Raw genomic sequence first — 20,694 nt, 5'->3', positions numbered from 1 at the left:
CACAGTGCATCCAATCTTCTTCGTCAGTTTTTGACAGGATCAAGAAGGTTAGGTTAGATTAGAATCTATTCTATTTATGAAGTAGGTTATACTTTAACCTCCTAGGTTAAAAACCTCTGTGCTTGGAGATAAGTGCTACCATGTGGTTTTAGCTATTAAAAGGATGCCAAAGGCATGTGAATGAGCTATACATGTATTAAAAAGAAAGTGGTGAGTACTTTACACTTCGTCCTCAGTTACTGGAATTACCAAACAAGTTTTACGAATATTTGAGATGAAGGGAAAAACATTCTGGTACATATTCAACATGATCTGTGATGACTGAAAAGTGAAGTTACAAACACTGTTGGAAGTTGTGCAGACATACGTCAATTAACCTTCAATGAGTATCATTAAGCATACATGTGAAAGACAAACAAAGTTTAGAATAAGATACTCTGAATACATAAATCAATGAAAGCAGAAAAACACACACACACACACACACACACACACACACACACACACACCACGTTTGCAAACCACTTCATGTAACAGAATCACCGGTCTACTGGCGTAAAAATGCCAGTAAACAGTAATAATAATTTGTAGACAGCTAATGTCCTTCTGCCACAAAACAAAAAAGATCCACTACAGTTGCATAGGATACGCCACTCTTTTCACTCGAACGAATTATTTTTTGAGGTTATAATTTACGCCTCAAATGTCCGATAAAGATTTTGCCTACTTGTAGGTAAAAGCAGACGTACACAATGACAAGTGCAATTCAATTAGTAGTAATGATGACGTAACAGTAGTGATGATGAATTTATAATCCCTTTGCAACATATGAATAAAGAAGCCTATAATTAGTGGATATTAGTGACAGTGAGGAGGAGTACATATCAAGTGGTAGGGAAACAGCTTTGCCTGAAAATACAATACAGTATCAATGTGGATTCAAAATGATGAAGATGTGTAAAATTCAGACCGATTTTTAATAGAAGAGAAACATTTCAAGAAAAAGACACACAAACTGAAAGAATTATTAGTGTTGTTATGTCACAACGTGAATAAAGAAGCCAACTACTAGTGATAGCAAACTAGATACTAGGGAAAAAAAGAGGAGGAATGTGTATTCAGTGCAGACGGAGCAGCTTTACATTAAGATATGTTTGCAAAGGTTACAGTAGCTCACAACAAAAATTAGTAACACAAGTCAATGTTGTAGAAAATTAAATTAAAGAGACAGCATGTGTTCAGCAGAGATAAAAAGCTGTTGAAGACGTAGAGGTTAGGAGGAGGAAGAAACCTTCTGATAAAGAACAAGCTGTAAAAGCAAGTCGGAATTTCCGGAATGATGTTACAGTACAGAAGCGCATGCTATGAGAAAATAATGGGAAGAGACACGTTGAGTACGTATTTTTTGTAAATGTGGGGAAACCTAAAAGCTTACTGTTTGATAATTGCTCCCAGCTCTGCTCAAAACTATACAGAGAAGAAATGCTGAAATCCAAGTCAACGGTTACTCCTTTAAATGCATGTATAACATAACAACTGTACTGAAAGTAATGTAACTATGAAAAATTAAAATTTTTTGATGAAACTGTGTATAGAAAAATATCGATATTGTCATGACGGAAAAAACATTACTTTCTTTAGACCTACTTAAACAAATGTTATTAATAAGTATTAAATAGAAATTAGAATATGATACTATGTAAAACTGTAAATGACTGTAACACTCACACAGAACAGTATTTCGTTCATAGTCAATTTTCAAATATTCATCCGTGACCTTGGAGCACCAAGTGGCGAGTGCAGTGGTGAAAAGGAAGCAGAAGGAAGGAAGCCAAGAGTGTGGAAGTGTTTTCGATGCCCAGAAATAAAAATTTAAAATCGTGCCTAATTGTGTGTCAAATCATTTATATAAAGTGATGTGTCTATTGGTTAAACATTTCCGGACATATAGTATCCAAGTTTTGAGCCACTGCAGCAGTTGGAATAAAGTATCTGGGAAGGTGTGATGGTGAACCATACTAAATCGCATTGCCAGATTCACGAAGAAAATCTGCAGAATTGGTTGACACCGCTAATTACAATGGAACATTAACAACAAAGCAATAAGTCTATTATACTTTTTAATTAGGCATGGAGTGTGGGTCAGCTTAGTGCAAATGCTGAACATTGTTTTCTTGGAACAGTATAAATTTTGTATTCACAGTTGTACTAAATTTCCTTTTTTCCTACACCTGCACGACTCGTGCCTTCCTATGGAAATTGACATCAGGATGAAGAGACAGGGATTTCTGCTACCCACACTCCATGCCTAATTAAAAAGTATAATAGACTTATTGCTTTGTTGTTAATGTTCCATTGTAATTAGAGTGTGTGTGTGTGTGTGTGTGTGTGTGTGTGTGTGTGTGTGTGTGTGTGTGCGCGCGCACATCATAACTTTCATTATATTGATTTTCTATTCAATGTGTATGTAATTAATAAAATAGCGCGTATTCACTAATAGATTTTTATGAACGAATGTAAGAAAATTAATTTTTTGCACTTATGTTGTTTGTTGTTTTAATCATCAGTATGTAGACTGGTTCCGTGGAGCTCACCTCTCCTTCATGTTACCTCGAACATGAACCAGGATGTTTACTTCAATACTCTCGGTGGCCAAGTGTTACCCTGTCTTCGTGATGTCATGCTGTGAACACTTCCATCTTCCAAAATGACAACAACTGTGTTCCCAGGGTTGCTTGCAAACATTCCTGGTTCGATGAACACTCATGCATATTACTGCACCCCAACTAGTCTAATTGCAATCCAATAGAAATGTTGGGACTATTCTGAACAACAGGCAAAATGTAGCAATCAACATCTACACAATTCTGTATCTCCATGGCACCTAGTCGTCAATGAGTTTGCTTTAGCAGACACACCTGAAGAAGTTCGTAGATCCTCTTCCTTGACAAACTAGTGCTTTGTCTTCCTTGATAAACTAAGGTTATTACGAGGTGCTATCCAAAATTTCGGGTCTGGTGCTGCCATCTGTTGAAAACCTTACCTTTGGAATAATGGTCACCACCACCTTCGAAGTAGTTTCCATCAGCACGTACACACCAATCCCAGTAATTCTGCCACTGGTCAAACGTTTTCTGGAAGTTCTGTTCTTTGAGGGTGTTTATCACTGCCAGCGATGCTTCTTGAATCCTCTCTAGAGTGTCGAACCGACGGCCTTTCAACTTGAGTTTCAGTTTTGGGAATAGCGCGCAAAGTCATGCCAAATCAGGCGAGTACGGTGGATAGGGCAGTGCCGCCATGTCGTTTTTTGCCGAAAAGGTCCTGGTGAACAAGGATGCACGACAGGGTGCGTTGTCATGATGCAGGAGTCAGTTCCCTTGACACCAAAGTTCGGGCCACTATCGCCGCACATTTTCACGGAGCAATCGCAAAACATCACAGTAGTACAAGGAATTCACTGTTTGGTTGGATTGGACGAATTCTTTGTGTTCAGTTCCCTTGGTATCAAAGAAAACGATGATCATGCTCTTCACTTTGCTCTTCACCTGTCTTGCTTTTTTGAGTCTTGGAGAGCCCAGGCTCTTCCACTGGGGCAATTGTTGCTTTGTCTTTGGGTCGTAACTGTAAATCCAGCTGTTGTCACTAGTGATAGCCCGTGACAAATAGGTTGGATCATCAGATGCGGTCTGACAAAGGTCCGTGCACACTTCAGCACACTGTGCCTTCTGATCAGCAGTCAAAATCTTTGGCACAAATTTTGTGGCGACATGATGCATACCCAATTCATCAGTCAACATTCGTTTACATGTCCCATAACCAATACCCACTTCATTCACAAAGTCTTGAATGGTTCGACATCGATCCGCACAAACCAGTTGTTGAAGTTTGGCAACAATGTCTGGCATTGTGCGACTAATGGGCCTTCCAGTGTGAGCATCATCTTCGACGTCTGTACAGCTGTCCCTGAACAGAGTATGCCACTCAAACACGTGCGTACGGCTCATGCTCTGTCCCCCAAACACTTGTTGAATCATTCCAAGGGTCTCCGAAGCACTTTTCCTGAGATTCGCACAGAATTTGATACACACGTGCTGTTCTGTTCGCGGATCCATTGTATAATCATTACACACCCAACACAGAGTATTACGGAAATCACTTGGACATGCAACACATCCTCCCAGCTGAATGCCACCCTGCACACTGACGCATCAGATACGCAGCTCTAGCCACCTAGTGGGGCAAAGATCTACTCTTCTACTTTCCAGATGGTGACAATAGTCCCGAAAATTTTAGATTCCAGCTCATATGATGGTTAGAGACAGTGTTACATGGCATTAGTGTGATGTCTCCTGAGGTTTACAAATTTTTTGACTGGTACTCCAAAAACTTGAAATACAAGGGTAGCTTGAAAAGTTCTTGGAATGGGATTGAAAGAAATGACTTATCTCACTTTTTTATTTTTCAATATAGTCTCTGTTTACACTACTGTACTTGACCCAGCAACAGTCAGTGCCTTGATCTCAGCTCTGCAAAATATCCATCAACTTCAACTGTCAGTCCTTTGTTTGAAGAGAATGTCTGTCCACTGAGGAAAGTTTTCAGCTTGAGGAAGAGAAGAAGACTGACGGAGCCAAATCCAGCAAATAAGGTGGGTTTAGCAGCAATTTGTATTTTAGTTTGTGTATTTTTGCCATTTCAATGGTACTTGTGTTGATGAAAGATGATGTTCTTCCTTGCCAAACCTGGACTTCTCTCATGGATATTTTGCTGTAGTTAGTCCAGGTCAGCATAATACTGTTCCATAATTGTTTGACCAGTTGGAAAATAAACTATCAGCAGAATCCCTTTTGGATCCTAGAAAACTGACAACATGACCGTACCACCCAACTGTATTGCTTTTGCTTTCTTCGGTGGTGGTGAATCAACAAGTCTCTACTGCTTTGATGGTTGTCTCGTCTCTGGGGTTTAGTAGTGCTATGAACAGGGTCAAACAACATTTAGACATTTTCATTCTAATACATTTCTGAACCTGCATTATGAGCCAAGGCACTCGTCCAGCGGATCATTTTCATATATCCAATTCCACTGTTAAAATGTGATGTGCCCATTCAGATAACATCCTTAAAGCTTCAGCAATTTCTTGCACTTTCAATCGATGATCCTCCATAAGCATTCTACGCACTATTGCTGTAACTTCTGAAACGGTGGCACATCTGAAACAGTGGATCATCATCATCTAAGCTGTCTTGACCAAACTTAAACTCATTTCTTCACTTGGCAATAGTTGAAAATTAAGATGCGCAGTCTCCCTGTGTGTTCTGAAAATTGGCATGAATTTACTTTGCTTTCATACCTTCCTTTACGAAGTACTTAATAACAAATCAAAATTTTGTTTTTTCTATCCTCACATTTTACTACATGGGAACAACAACAAAGAGACGCCACATCACAGATTTCTACCCAGAGTACAGACATCTCGTTGTGATTGTGTGAACTAACTACCCTTGTAAGGAAAAAATTAATGTTAATATGATACTCTAGCATAGGCAAATGTGGAAAACTGGTGTCAACTTCAAAACCTTCTACTTATAAGTAAACAAAGCAATCATTTGTAAATACAACAATTATTTCCAAAAAAAGCGTTACTTTAGCCTAACTTTTGTTTCAGACTCAAGTAACTGAGGAGAATTTCTATTAAGACCTCTTCCATATCATATAATGAATTTGTTTTTCTTAAATATTACGAAAAATATGAATGTTTTTACAGAACAGAAAAAGTATTTTTTAATATTCAAATGCATCTAAGTACTGCATCTGATGTAATAAACGATGGATATTTCAGAAGGAACTATAAATATTTGGGACAGTGTTAAAAGAAATAATTTAGAGTATAAAAGAACAATATTCTTGCACAAAAATGGTTTTGTGGCTATATGAAAATCTAAGTGGAGTACATCCATGATGGAAGTGCAACTAGTTGGTTATAACAATCCTTTGAGTATTGCAATGGAATTCTTCAGAGGTGGGGAAATATTTTGAGACTGTTGTTTCTTGAAGATTAACATTTTATGTAATGATACAGATCAACTTTCATGTGACAACAAACATATTTGTTCAAAGATGCTAGTCGACTGTTGAGAGTCAGGAAAAAAGGGTAATGTCAAGGAAGGTCATGCTGATAATTGGCAGCCAACAGTGATATGGAAGCTCATTTTCAAGGGATTAAGTTTAACTTATTACACTCATTGAAGCACAGCAGTAGATATCTTGTAGTCACTTGTTTAGGCAGTTACACCCATATCTACTGAAGGCACTGCATGATTGAGTAGACGCAACACACTGGATGCAGATAATTGGCAGTGGTGGTGTTGGCAGATAGTAATGGTCCTTTCCATGTTGTTTGTGACAATGGAAAATTTGAGACGTACATGAAAATATAAATGAGGAGGGGTATTGACTGGCATCTTAAAACACTGACATTAGTTGTCCATAAAACACCTGAATTGGATCACTGCATATAAAGGAACTTGCCCTTAGGAACTTGCACTCTCAGCAATCAATAGCATGCCACTGCAAGTGTACTCTTGATTTATGTAGTTGTATTTCATAGTGTTACATTAGGTCTACAAGCATTTTAGATTGATCTCTTTGAAAGGTGACTGCTAATATCCCATTACTATTTTGCAACCATAAGAGTCATAGCAGAAGCTCTTTTTATTAATGACATTTTTATTCACATCAGTGGTCACACTGTCAAACCACAAAACATTGCTTTACCTATACACATGTTTAATGAAATAATTTCCTTCACTTAGCAGCATTAGAGAGCCAAAATCAGAGAAATGTTGCAAATACCACAGCTCATTTGTGGTCAGGAAAGAGGGAAAAATTCGTTAAAGCTCTTACTTTTTCTTCTGCATGTTAGAAATTGCTACATATTCTTTGCCTGCAGTCTGAAAAGAAGTGTCAATGAAATTGATATGGACATTAATAAGGTATTTCTAACCTGGCACTGTAAACGATATTCTTTGTCAAATATACAATGGTCCTCTGTCTTTTGCTGGTAGCCACTTTTTAAAAAGCCATTCACTCCAAATGAAGTTCCCAATAGAAAAACACCTCTTTTCCATAAAATGCGTGTCAAAACATTGTTTTTGCATACCATCAAGCCAGCAAAGGATGGCCACCATAACTGAGAGGTTGTTAGCATTCAATAATAATTCAGGCCCATTTCTCATGATATGTGGTATCAAACAGAAGGCATGGAAGTATCATACACATATATGCAAGTTTTTTCTTATAAAAGTGGTTTTTGTGTGTGTGTGTGTGTGTGTGTGTGTGTGTGTGTGTGTGTGTGTGTGTGTAAGCAGCCACGCACGCACGTGCCTGCTCATATACAAAAATGATACAACTATGACAACTGCATATTTCGAGCAGCTGTTCACCTGGACGGTGGCATGCTAGAATACAACCTTTGACCTGGTGTAACGAGAAATGTGATTCATCTAATCAGCTGACACACTTGCAATGATCTACGGTTCAAACTTGATGATCTCGTTGAGTCAACATGGGGTCATCAAAGGTGTGCTCCAAAACACACATATCTACAGAAGCATTGTACTCTGTAGTCAGATTTGCATGTATCACTGTCTACCCTGGTTTACAAAGTGGGCAAGCCTCCAACCTCTATGTTCTGCGATGAGGCTTGTCGCCTACTCATGGTTTCACTATCCTTCAACCACCTTCCATACATACTCATGGTAGCAGCACATGAACAGCCAACGAACTTCACTGTGAAAGTCGTTAATGTTGGTGGATTTCCCAATTTGCAGATAATATTGTCACTAAAATGCTTCCCCTTTCACCTCTGCTCTCCACTGATATACTTTCCTTACTGTATCACATGCCTACACCACAAGCAGGTGTCATTCAGTCTCATGGTGGGCAGTGATCCTAATGTTTTGTGTCGTCAGTGTATACTGAGTATGTCTTAAGAGACATCAGATGTCTTTCCTCCATAGTTTTTAAAGATATTTTCAGTTCTGCCTTCGTGATATGTAGGCTGCAGTAGTGTTTCTTAGTGCAGATCAAAATCCATATTAGGACTGGTTATACTAATCTAGTTTGACTGTTAATAGCTCATCACCCAGGGATTTAGGTTTTCAGATTCATTGTAGGATATGTTCCAAGTAGGAACCACAAAAAACTCTAATAAAGGTGCATCACGAAGGAATTCAGTGAAATGATCTGTACTCACATATTCACAACTACAACAACACCAAGCACTAACACTAACACTACTACTACTACTACTACTATGTTTGTATTCACAGTGTTTGGAGATAAACAATCCTGGATGTTCTCATGCTAATTCAATGAGCTGTGAATAATTCATTTTGAGCTGCCACAGACTAAGACAAGCTGCAATGACAGTACTTCCAACTGCACACAGCTGTTTCAAATGAACTGCTTTGCTGAGCAGGAAAATTGCAGGGCAATAGCTGCCTCCCTGGGAGTTGTCGCTGCTGTGCGCCTGCACTACCAGAAAGGATCCCACTGAGTTACTAACGGAAGTCCCATTTGATAGTAAAGTGACTACAACTGTGCAGCTTAAGTCATTTCACACACCAAACTGGAATTGTATCTTAAAGTTTCCTGATAAGGTATGCTATTCCACACAATATGCTTCACAGACTGGGATATTTCTTGTTTCCATTGTGTATTGTGTGTCATTGGTTCTAATAATCTGGCTGAACCAAATTTTCTATTTATCCATCCAGTCATCGAACAATATCTCTAATAAAGCTCAGAACTTTGAGTTAGTTATTAAATACTTACTGTAGGTTCTCTACTAATTGACAGAAGATGTTCCATTTGTTCTTCTAATTTCTCCATACCGCACGACATCTGACTGATGCCAGAATCGTGTGATGTAGTTTCTCGTTCCTTATCCAGCATTTTCACAGAACTGAGGCCACCATCAAAACTATAATTCTGTATTTCTGTGGTTGTTCTGTGGAGTGACCTGCAAAACAAAGATTCCTAATTAACAGAAAGTTAGAAAATAAATTTGAAAGGTAGAAACCCTGCAGTATATTGATTTTAAAAAAAAATTACATACTGACCTGCTATTTATGTAAATCGTTACTTGCAGACCACTCATGTAGGAGGGTTGGAGTTCAAGAGGGATACTAAACCAGCTAGAAGAGGATGAAAAGGAAAGTAGCCATGGACTGTTTAAGGAACCATTCTGACATTTATCTGCAATTATTTAAAAAACCAATGAAAAATGCAAATCAAGTTTGTGGGATAGGAACACAAAGCCCACTCCTGAAGGTGAAGTGAACACCTCAACCACTTTCCTTTGTTTCTTACAGAGATCTAATACATGGCATACAGACCACCTTAGTCTTTATTCTACACATTTTACTTGCCTTCTACATCTACCTCTACATATGCACTCGGCAAGCCACCAAACAGTGCTTGACAGAGGATTCCCTGTACCACTAATAGTCACTTCCTTTTCTGTTCCACTAGCAAACAGAGTGCTACAACAAGTATTTATATGACTCCACACAAGTCTTAACTTCTTGCATCTTCTCTTCATGGTCCTTGCATGCAGTGTATGTTGGCGGCAGTAAACTCATTTTACAGTCTGCTTCCAACACCAGTTCTCTAGATTTTCTCAATGGTGTTCCTTGAAAACAATGTTGTCTTCCCTGCATGTACCCACATTTGAGTTCCCAAAGTGTTTCCATAATACTTGAGTGTTGTTCGAACCTACCGGTAACTAGCAGCTTGCCTTTGAATTGCTTCAAAGTTTTCCTTTAATACAACCTGGTGCGGACCTCAAATACTCAAGCAGTTCCATTTGTTCTTCTAATTTCTCCATACCGCACGACATCTGACTGATGCCAGAATCATGTGATGTAGTTTCTCGTTCTTTATCCAGCATTTTCACAGAACTGAGGCCATCAACAAAACTATAATTCTGTATTTCTGTGGTTGTTCTGTGGAGTCACACTTGTGTCCTATATGTGGTCTCTTTTACAGGTGAACCACACTTTCCTAAAATTCTCCCAATAAATTCAAGTCACTCACTCGCCTTTCCTACTACTGCCCTTATGCGCTCGTTACATTTTACATCACTTTGCACCGCTGCGCCTAGACATTTAATCGATGTGACTGTGTCAAGTAGCACACTACTTATGCTATATTAGAACATTAAGGGTTTGTTTCTCCTACTCATCTGCATTAACTTAAATTTTTCTACATTTAGAGCAAGCTGCTATTATCACACCAACTAGAAATAGTGGTGCACTGCGTCAAATGCTTTTCAGAAATCTGGGACTATGGAATCTGCTTGTTGCCCTTCATCCATAGTTTGCAGGATATCACATGAGAAAAGGGCAAGCTGAGCTCTCATGAGGGATGCTTCCTAAAACCATGCTGATTTGTGGACAAAATCTCTTCAGTCTGGAGGAAATTTATTATATTTGAAATAAGAATATGTTCAAGAATTCTGCAGCACACTGATGTTAAGGATATTGGTCTGTAAGTTTTTCAGTACGTTTCTTTACCCTTCTCATATACAGGAGTCACTTGCACAAATTCCAGCCACTTGGGACTTCGTGCGAACAAGAGATCCACTATAAATACACCAGACTTATCAATGAGTGCCTAGATAGAAGCCTTAGATCTGCTACATGATTTTATGCAGGACCAGAATTTTTGGCGTTCTCGTCAAGATCTTTTGCTAAGGTATGGAGGTGGTAGACTTCGTATGCCACGCACATCAATCTTTTTATAGCTGCACAAATTTCTACTAACTTTTGCCTGTCATCATTTGCACGGCCTCTTTTGAATCAAGAGTGCAATAGCCTTTGCTTCGTCAGACTTTTCTGAATTTCGTTGCTAAATGAAGGTGGGTCTTTTGCTTGCTTAATCCACTTACTCAGCACACATTTCTCCACAGTGTAATTTACAATCCGTTTAAACTTTGCCCATAAATCCTCTACGTTCATCATACTGGAACTAAATGATGTCACCTCACTGTCTAAAAAGGATGATATTGACTGCTTATCTGTTCTTCCTGGTTCTAGTAACTGCCAGTATTAGTGTCCAGCCCATATCCATGAAAACTGCTTTCAGTCACGGTAGGAACACAACACATAGTACTTTCAAACCATTGTATCCCCAGTGTGTGCCGTTTCCAACTGATGCAAATGTGTGGAAACTAACCTACAGGGTCAATCACCCACATCAGTGGTTTGAGTCAATGAAGAACACACAAATTTCCACATGGACATGTACACTCCGGAGCAGTGACACCTGTGCCAAACTGGTTCTCTTTTTAGTTAATCTATACAAAATGGTCAACACTTGTGAAACACTGCTAGTTTTAGCTCTTATCTTCCTGCATGTATGTAAGTACTACCTTCCATTTTCTATGGAAAATGTTCTGTAGACATTGCATAACCATCTAGGGATTTCAAAAGCTACACTTAAAGATTCTCTGGAAGAGCGGAAAACCACCTCAATGCACGTCAGTAAATAACTGTAACAAACATCCCACACAGAAGGTAAAACACGTCTGCTTCATAAGAAGACTGAAGACACAACAGAGGAAATAAATTTCAATATATGGTTGTCAATATTCATACTAATGATAACACACGGTAAAAAATTGGATCTTTTGAATAGTGACAAAAAGAGAGTAATAAACTTGTTTTCACTGATATGATCACAACAATCAGTTTGTGCCACGCACATTAGTTAGTAAATATCACACATATAAATGTATCTGGGAAAAATACAGCTATTTCCAGCACTTTTTTGACAAGCTCACCCAGTTGAAAACTCTGGAACTTGATATTAAACTGAGGTGACAAAAGTAATGGGATACTTCCTAATATCGTATTGGGCATTTTTTTTTTTGCCTGGTGTAGTGCAGCAACTCGACCTGCAGGATGTTGGAAATCCCCTGCAGAAATACTGAGCCATGCTGCCTCTATAGCCATTTATAATTGCGAAAGTGTCGCCACTGCAGGATTCTGCGCATGAACTGATTTCCTGATTATGTTCCATAAATGTTCAATGGGATTCATGTCAGGCTATCCGGTTGGCCGAATCATTCGCTAAAATTTCCAGACTATTCTTCAAACCAAGCGCAAACAACTGTGGCCTGGTGTCATGGCGCATTGTCAACCACGAAAATTTCATTGTTGTTTCGGAGCATCAAGCCCATGGGCGACTGCAAATAGTCTCCTAACACAACCATTTCCTGTCAATTATTGGTTCAGTTGGACTGGAGGACCCAGTCCATTCCATGTATGCATAGCTCACCTCATTACAAAGCAACCTTGTAGAGCCTTGTTGACAATCCAGGTCCATAGCTTTGCTGGGTCTCTGCCACACTCAAACCCTACAATCGGCTCTCATCAGCTGAAATTGAGACTCTTCTAATCAGGCCACTGTTTTCCAATAATCTAGGGCCCAACTGGAATGGTCACGAGCCCAGGAGACACGATGATTGTGATGACGTGCTGCTAGCAAAGGCACTCTAATCAGTTGTCTGCCGCCCTAGCCCAGTAACGCCAAATTTTGTTGTGCTGTCTTAATGGATATGTTCATCGTACGTCCCACATTGATTTCTGTGGTTATTTCTTGCAGTGTTGCTGGTCTGTCAGCACTGACAACTCTACGCAAACACTGCTGCTCAGCACCCTCTTGACACTGTGGATCTTTGAATAGTGAATTTGCTAATGATTTCCAAAATGGAATGCCCCAGGCGTCTAACTCTAATTACCATTTGGCGTTCAAAGTCTGTCAATGCCCATCATGAGGCCACAGTCACATTCAGAAACATTTCCACATAAATCATACGGATGCAAAAGACACCTCTGTCAATACACAGCCCTTTTCTACCCTGTGGACCCAATACTACTGCCATACCTCCGTACCTCGTGGACCTGACACTACTGCCATGTATATATATGTGCATATCGCTATCCCATGACTTCTGTCACCTCGGAGTACACCATTATAGTTTGATTTTCACTTTGGGCTGAAACATAGCTACTGAATGCTTCATTTTTAAAATAATGTTTTTCCTCTGCTCACAAAAATTTGCAAAATGTGCCTAATTCATCAACAGAACTGCTGAATGACAGATCTGCTTCCCAATATCTTTTGGACGGATTGTATCAGTTCTATGATTCAGGGACATTCATGCAATGCAGAATTACAATTCTTCTTTGGGTTGTCACAAAATGTATTTAAAAGATACTGTAATACTTTAAACAGAACTTTCATAATGACTAACTATTATATTTACCAACATTGGGATGACTGTAATCGATGTTCTGATTTCATTTCTTTTTTTTTCATGCCATTATGTTAAAGAAACTGTAAACAATTTTCGATGTGAATATTAATGTTTATGTCAAATTTCAAGCAATATTGTAATAGAATTGAAGTGTAACAAATGTTGTAACTGTTGTAAGATGTTAAAAGTTGTAATTGTGCGTCTGGTCCATACGTAGGCAATGTATTAGGATACGTAGAATGCAAAACCTCGGGTGAATACCCGGCTGGTAAGGGAGCGGTAAAAGGTGGATGGCAGGCAAGCGCGGGAAAATGCACACGGGCGCTGCACGGCATAACGGGCTCAGCAGTAGTAGTTGGAGTTTGGCATTGGTCTGAGAAACCCGGTCTGGATCGAGGAGGCTCTCCTGGAAGACACAGTTTCATTGAGCCTCGGATAAGCCGTTCCGACGCCTATACAGCATGGCAAAATTCCATAGGCACTAAATGGAAAAGCATTGCGACGCTATGAAGAAGTAAAGTGCCGATACATCACGAGCCATTGCTGTGGTTGTATGTGTGCTCCGTGCCTCGCCATCTCGCCGCCCGCCAACCGCCGCATCGATACGAACAGGTTGAAACTTTTAGTACTGTATTCGTGTGGACCAGTGTTACTTTTGTTCCATACTGTTCAATAACAACTTAAATTTTACCAGAACTGTCCTATCATTTAATTATCCTCACAACTAACCTAGCCAGGGTCCTTTCCAAATGTTGTGCAATCAGAGCGTCCCAAAATGAAGAATTAAAGTTTATGTTAATAATAATTACCTGCAGACCTAGCTATGTTAGAGTGATGTTTAAGGAACTGTCTTGTTAATGAACCATTAGATAGATAACAAAGGTCTGACAAAGTTGGAAGATATTTTGAAATTGGTTTAGTAATGAAGTTTAATTATGTCGAGACAAATATAATGGTATTTAAATGAGCAGGAAATAAGATAAAAAGAGTAGTAACTCATGTAGTGGAAATTTTGAGCACACAATGATTTCAGTAATTAAATTTTTTTCATACAGAGTTCATAACAGTTTCAGGGTCCCCCCCCCCCTTTTTTTTATTCATTTGTGTTCTGAAGTGTTCTAAACTGATTTGATCAGTAAAGTTAAAGTCAATATTAAAAAACCAAAATTTATCAGTGTTTTACCTTTATCAAAATTGACATTGTGTGTGTGTTTCCGAAGTGCTATTTCTAGGGGAACCTATGCCCGATTTTAATCAGATCAATAGACATTACGAAGTTTTGTAGTAAACATTATAGTGTAATGTTGTGTATTTATGGTTTATCCATACTAGTACAGAATGTGAAATTATCAGTTCAGTAGATTTTCTGGTTCTAAAATTTACCATATTATGCAGTGTTATTACGTGTTGTTTTGTATAAACGTACATCAACTTGTACAGGGAAGAAACTCAGTTAATGCCTAATTAGGCTGGCGACCGTATTATTAGCAAATTGGTAGCATATTCTGTGTTGTTTCTTGTCCATCCTGACGTGTAGTTGCATTTCGGACTTGCTTGACGTGTCATTGTTATTACAGAGTGGGTGTACACGCGGTCAATTTCTATACAAAAATCCTTTCTCATAAGGTGAAGCCCGTCAACTTACCACAATACAGGCTTTAAGGAGTATTGTGTGCCCCACGCGCACGTTACAAACGCAACATCTTGTGTAGTAGTGCTGCATTATGTGAAATGTGGAAATTTATTTCTAGCCCAGAAAACAGTTTTAATTTACACAATGCTTCATCTCAATGGACACTCACCACAGAGATTTGTTATTACTAGTATCATAAAAATATATTCTGAAGACTACAGGTAAAATTGAAAAATTTGCTTATTTCTGTTAAGCACTATGAATATCACAAAAGAAACAAAACCAGTGGTTATTATTCACACATTAAAAATGAAACTCAATGAAGAGGAGTAAAGACGAAGAGGGAGTACTGAAATGAATGAGAAAATAAAGGAATAAATCAAAAGCAAGTATTGTTGAAAGTTCTTGCCAAAAGTTTAGTGGTTTTTCAGTCATTTACCACCACACTAGATTGTGTACTTTTCTGTAGTTCTCTCATAGTACTTCTCAAAATCTTGTTCATTTCTAATGCAAAGCACACAAGCTGCTTTACATGGTACAGGTCAATCAACACACAATGTTTTCAATCAAATGGCTCTGAGCACTATGCGACTTAACTTCTGTCATCAGTCGCCTAGAACTTCGAACTAATTAAACCTAACTAACCCAAGGACAGCACACACATCCATGCCCCGAGGCAGGATTCGAACCTGCGACCGTAGCGGTCGCTCGGTTCCAGACTGTAGCGCCTAGAACTGCAAGGCCACTCCGGCCGGCAATGTTTTCAGTCCAAATTAGGCATTTATAGCTACGAATGGTGGGCTAGCCATGCACCATCTTTTTCCTTTTCTACCTTTTGCAATTACCACAGAACTTGGAGCATCTACTGGATTACCAACTGTGGCCTGCACCTTGCATGGAAGAAGAACTATTTGTGAGTCTGAGTGAAATTAAAGAGCAGTTATTCTTTCATTTGTTTTTAATGGTAATAACCATGTATGGTTTTGTTTCTGATTTGAATAATTAAATAATAATTAAGGCTTCATAGACTCAGAACAAAGAAATATCAACAAAAGAGGTTCTAGTTACCTGTACACTTCTTCTGGATTGAGACTTCCCTCATCCATCTCCAGAGAAGGCCTAGACTGTGGAGTTGCTGGAGACTGAACATGTGGTGATGGTGATGGGGGCGAACTTCCCGTGCTACTGCGCCTTACATGGCTATTTACAAGGCTTGCTGCTGTTTCCTGTACAATTAAATGACTTCATATAAACCTGCATTTGATTTTGCTATTGTCAAAGTGTACTTACATTAACATTTCTCACATGATTCAAATTTCATCTCTCTAGTTCTACAACTCTTTTTATCCTCCTCCAACTACAACTAGAACCACCACCACCACTACAACTAAAAGTACTACTACTACTGATAACAACAGTGATGATACTGTTAGTGACTGGAGTTTTACTTCTATTACACATTTCATGTGATGGACTTGAATGAACTGTCTACTACTTCATAGCTCACTCACATGACAACTGATACACTAGCAAACCATTTAATTGCACACTGTATTCTAATCCGAACAAAGTTCAAAGACCTCATTAAGGTGTGAGGCCAGAAACATGAGGATACAAAACTGACCAACTGTTGAAGCACATACTGGCCACTGTTTAATTTATATGTATTATATTTTCAGGCAGGAGTGTAGAACATAGAATTCAACGGCAGTTAAGGACAGTTGATTACAAACTAGATTGAACATTTCAGCAATATTTCACTATTTAATGGGAAAAAATACAATTATTTGGCGGAGGGAGGGGGAAATGAAAAGAAACAAAAGAGTGAGAGACGAGCAAAAAATGTTAAAGTTTTGCATAAAACACAACACTGTTCTTCTCAGGTATAAATTGTGTACATGTGTGATATCATTATGTAATAGATGGCATAATTTTGGTTTAATTTCTTAGGACTGCGTTTGATCAAGAGTAATGAACTTAGAGATTACTGCCTTTAGTAAGGAACTTGTCTCCATAAAAGATATACAGATTTCATAGCTGCCATGCTACAATAAGACTGAGTGCGGCAGCAACAAACTACAACCAACAGCTTACCCTACTGAATCACCCCAATCACAAATAAAAAAAAATAAAAAAATTTATCCTGTCCGTTACTTTCTTGTTCACCTCAGCAATTTATAAAAAACTTTTCTACACCTTTCTGAACCTCTTTAACTACAGAACAAAATAATTTTGTGTAATGTGTTTTTCCAGAAAATTCTCACAACACTATAAACTGTGTTGATCATATTGCTCTGGTGTCTATCTCGATAGCTCTGGCTGCTATGTGGACAACTTGGGTTCAATTTCTGGTACTGCTGGGATTTTTCCTTAGTATGAGGACTGAAATGGGGAGCACTCAGCTTCATGATACCAACTGAGGAGCTACAGGAGTGAGAAGTAGTGGCTCCAAGGTCAGGAGAGCGGACAAAAAAGGCCGGGAGAGCAGAACGCTGAGCTTTGACTTCAACATTGCCACTGGAGTCAGGAACAAACAATTACTGGAGGTAACAGACAAGTGGTGGGGGTCTCATTCTTCTCCCACATCATATTACATTTGATTGTGAACAAAGTGGGGCAGGCAGAAGTGATACTAGTGATAAGTAAAACCTGCCATGCATGATTTGTGGCTTGCCAAATATAAATGTAATGGTAAAAAAGATTTCTACATTGTTGCTTGTATCACTACAGGAATCAAGATGTTTAATACAACACAAAATTACAGAAAGTACAATAACTGGCAATGTCCGCGCCCGGTAGCTGAGCGGTCAGCGCGACAGTATGTCAATCCAAAGGGTCCGGGTTCAATTCCCGGCTGGGTCGGAGGTTTTCTCCGCTCAGGGACTGGGTGTTCTGTTGTCCTAATCATCATCATTATTTCATCCGCATCGACACGCAAGTCGCCGAAGTGGCGTCAACTCGGAAGACTTGCACCAGGCGAACAGTCTACCCGACGGGAGGCCCTCGTCACATGACATTATTATACTGGCAATGTGTTAATACAATGTTCACTGATGGTTTTCACAAAAATAGTCATCTCAGTGAGAAAAAAAAGGTCAAACAAAGCTCACAGCATAGCAGAAATAGTGTGCATCAAGTATAAATGTTTGTCATAATGCTATACGTACAGAGGCAGAATTTGAACAGAATTGCAGTAATAATCAGTTCAACATCGAGTGTCCTAAATCTTAACATTATCACTATTAATTACCACACAAGCTAATCTACATGAAGTTTCAAGCTACACATAAGTAAACAATGCATAAGTGAAAGTGTTTCCTGATAATGTATGCTTACCTGGTAATCTGGAGACAGTGATGACAAAATCATTGTCACCTGAGGTGTATTCAGGTTGAATAATGCAATTAGAGCGTTCTGAGCGGCTTTTCTGATTTCAGCTGATTTCTGATCATTTGTCCAACTGATTACTTTTGCTAAAGCTGCAGCTGCTTCTCGGGCACCTGGGTTAAAGGATGAGGCATCCATATAGGATGCAAGCTGGGCCAAGTATTGAAGAACAGCTACTTTAACTTTAGAATTGGGTGTTTGAGTCTGATCAACCAGGAACCTTATAATTGCATTCATTTGGAGTTCCAGTGGAAATGATTCCCTGCAGGATAAAGCAAGAAAATATAAAAACAATATTATTAGAAATATTAAGCAAACTTAGAAAACAGCAGCACACACAGCCAAATGAGATTTAAAACTTTCACACCACTTTGGCAAGTTGCATGTGCATCTTAAAAATATTATAATGGAAAATTTTAAAACTAAATATAGTTGTAGAGGATTATGGAGGGAGAGAACGCATGACTAAAAACACAGATAAAACATTTAATAAAAATGTGTACTGCTACAGGTGGGGGGGGGGGGGGGGGGGGGGACCATCAATATAAAGCTCCCATTCATAATTCAAATGAATAGTTGCACCTCTTTCTTGTTTTCTGCTGCTAAGATTCCCCAGCTGGCTCTGAATATGAAAGCGCAAAATTATGAAAGCTACTATTGTCTTACATCAACAGAATTTGTTAATTTGTGTAGTAATGTAAAACTCAAATCCGAATACCTACTTCAACACACATTTTGCAAATTTAAAATATATAACACTTACCTTACAATAGATAATGACTTGTGTATTTTATTTTGGATTGAACCCAGCAAATCTCCACCAAGTTTATTCATGAGACGTGTAAGCAGAATGTATATCCAATCATGTAAATCATCTTTATGTGCTAGAATTAGTTCATTTAGAGTATCCAGAAACATACTGAAGACCTGCAAAATTCAAAGCACAGTTTGAGAATATCAGTACAAAAGATTATACGCAGAACAGAAACAAATAATTGATAAAATGAAAACTGTCAACAGAGTGATAAGAAAAAGTCAATAAGCTAGTAAATAAATGACAAAGGAGTGTGTGTGGTGATCATTTTGTGGTTGAATCTCTTTCTTTGTATGCACTTGCTTCCTAATATATAATGAGAGAAATTTGGTTCTGCCTTCAGCAAACACAATTTTTTCTTGTTTTACTACCACGTTTCAGTGAAGTTTCTCCATCTTCAGTTAGACATCCTGCAGAAGCACGAAAACACAAGATCTACAAAAAATGACATAACGGAAGGCAATAATCATAGCTGTACTACAAATACCAAAGAGACTTGTGAGTACAAATATGTAATAATAAGATAATAAATAAAACCAACTGAAGATAGGAAAACTTCTCCGAAACACGCTTGGCTAGTAAGACAAGAGAAACTGTGTTCGTCCAAGGTGGAACAACGTTTTCCTTATTGCATATTTGTTGTGGTAGGTAGTTGTGGGTACAAAAGAGGTGCGGAGCAGTGTGTGTGTGTGTGTGTGTGTGTGTGTGTGTGTGTGTGTGTGTGTGTGTGTGTGTGGAGGAGGGGGGGGGGGGGGAGATAGCACGTTACATATTGAGGAAGGTGCTAGTGCTGCCTGTGGCAGCGTGTAGGGACAGGATAGTGGGCTACTAGGTGCCGCATCAGGAAATTGTGCTTGAAAAGGGGGGGGGGGGGGGGGGGAGTAGAGAAGGGGAAAGGTCTATACAGACATTCTGCAAGGATGTAAGGTGTGTGCAGGGCTGGAGTGGGAGCTGGGAAGAGGATAGACAGGTGCAGGGAAAGGGATTAGTGAAGGTCAACGGCATGACGGAGGATATGTTGCACGGAGAGTTCTCACGTGTGCTATTCACAAAAGCTGGTGTTGGTGGGAAGAATCCACAAGTCAGAGACTGCAAAGCAGTTGCTGAGGTCAAGCACATTGTGTTGGACAGCATGCTCAGCAACTAGGTGGTCCAGCTGTCTCTAGACCACAGTTTCGCAGTGGCCATTCAATTAGACAGACAGCTAGTTGGTGATCATGCCCACATAGAATGTGACACAGTGGTTCCAGCTAAGTTCATAGATCGTACAGCTGCTTCCAAAAGTGGCCCTGCCGCTGATGGGGTAGGAGATGCCTGTGACAGGACTGGAATAGGTGGTGGGAGGAGGATGTAAGGAATAGGTTTTGGATGCAAGTTTATTGAAAGGATATGAGCCTGATACAGAGGGATTGGGAACAAGAGTGGAGTTGGGAAGAAAAGGATGTCGTGTCCATTGTGTGCATGTTGGAATATCAGACAGTGGGAGGGGTTATCACTTCAGAGTGTGACAAGAAGTATGCAAAATCTTGGTGG

General features: G+C 39.1%; 1 protein-coding gene across 8 annotated transcripts in view; it reads right to left on the bottom strand.

Annotated features, from left to right (window-relative positions):
* LOC124554970 (CLIP-associating protein 1-A) overlaps positions 1-20,694 on the bottom strand; it is a 250,544-nt gene that overhangs the window by 25,095 nt on the left and 204,755 nt on the right. For all 8 annotated transcript variants that reach the window (XM_047128704.1, XM_047128701.1, XM_047128703.1 and 5 more), the window contains 4 exons: positions 19,111-19,274; positions 18,297-18,609; positions 16,029-16,186; positions 8,839-9,025 (listed from right to left, as the gene is read on the bottom strand). In XM_047128704.1, coding sequence (XP_046984660.1) covers positions 8,839-9,025; positions 16,029-16,186; positions 18,297-18,609; positions 19,111-19,274 — 822 coding nt within the window. The remainder of the gene's footprint in view (positions 1-8,838; positions 9,026-16,028; positions 16,187-18,296; positions 18,610-19,110; positions 19,275-20,694) is intronic.

This window comes from Schistocerca americana, chromosome X, assembly GCF_021461395.2.
Source record: "Schistocerca americana isolate TAMUIC-IGC-003095 chromosome X, iqSchAmer2.1, whole genome shotgun sequence".
NCBI classification, from domain to species: domain Eukaryota; kingdom Metazoa; phylum Arthropoda; class Insecta; order Orthoptera; family Acrididae; genus Schistocerca; species Schistocerca americana.
The sequence above is the reverse complement of the archived record's forward strand: the minus strand, read 5'-3'. Positions and strand labels throughout refer to the sequence as shown.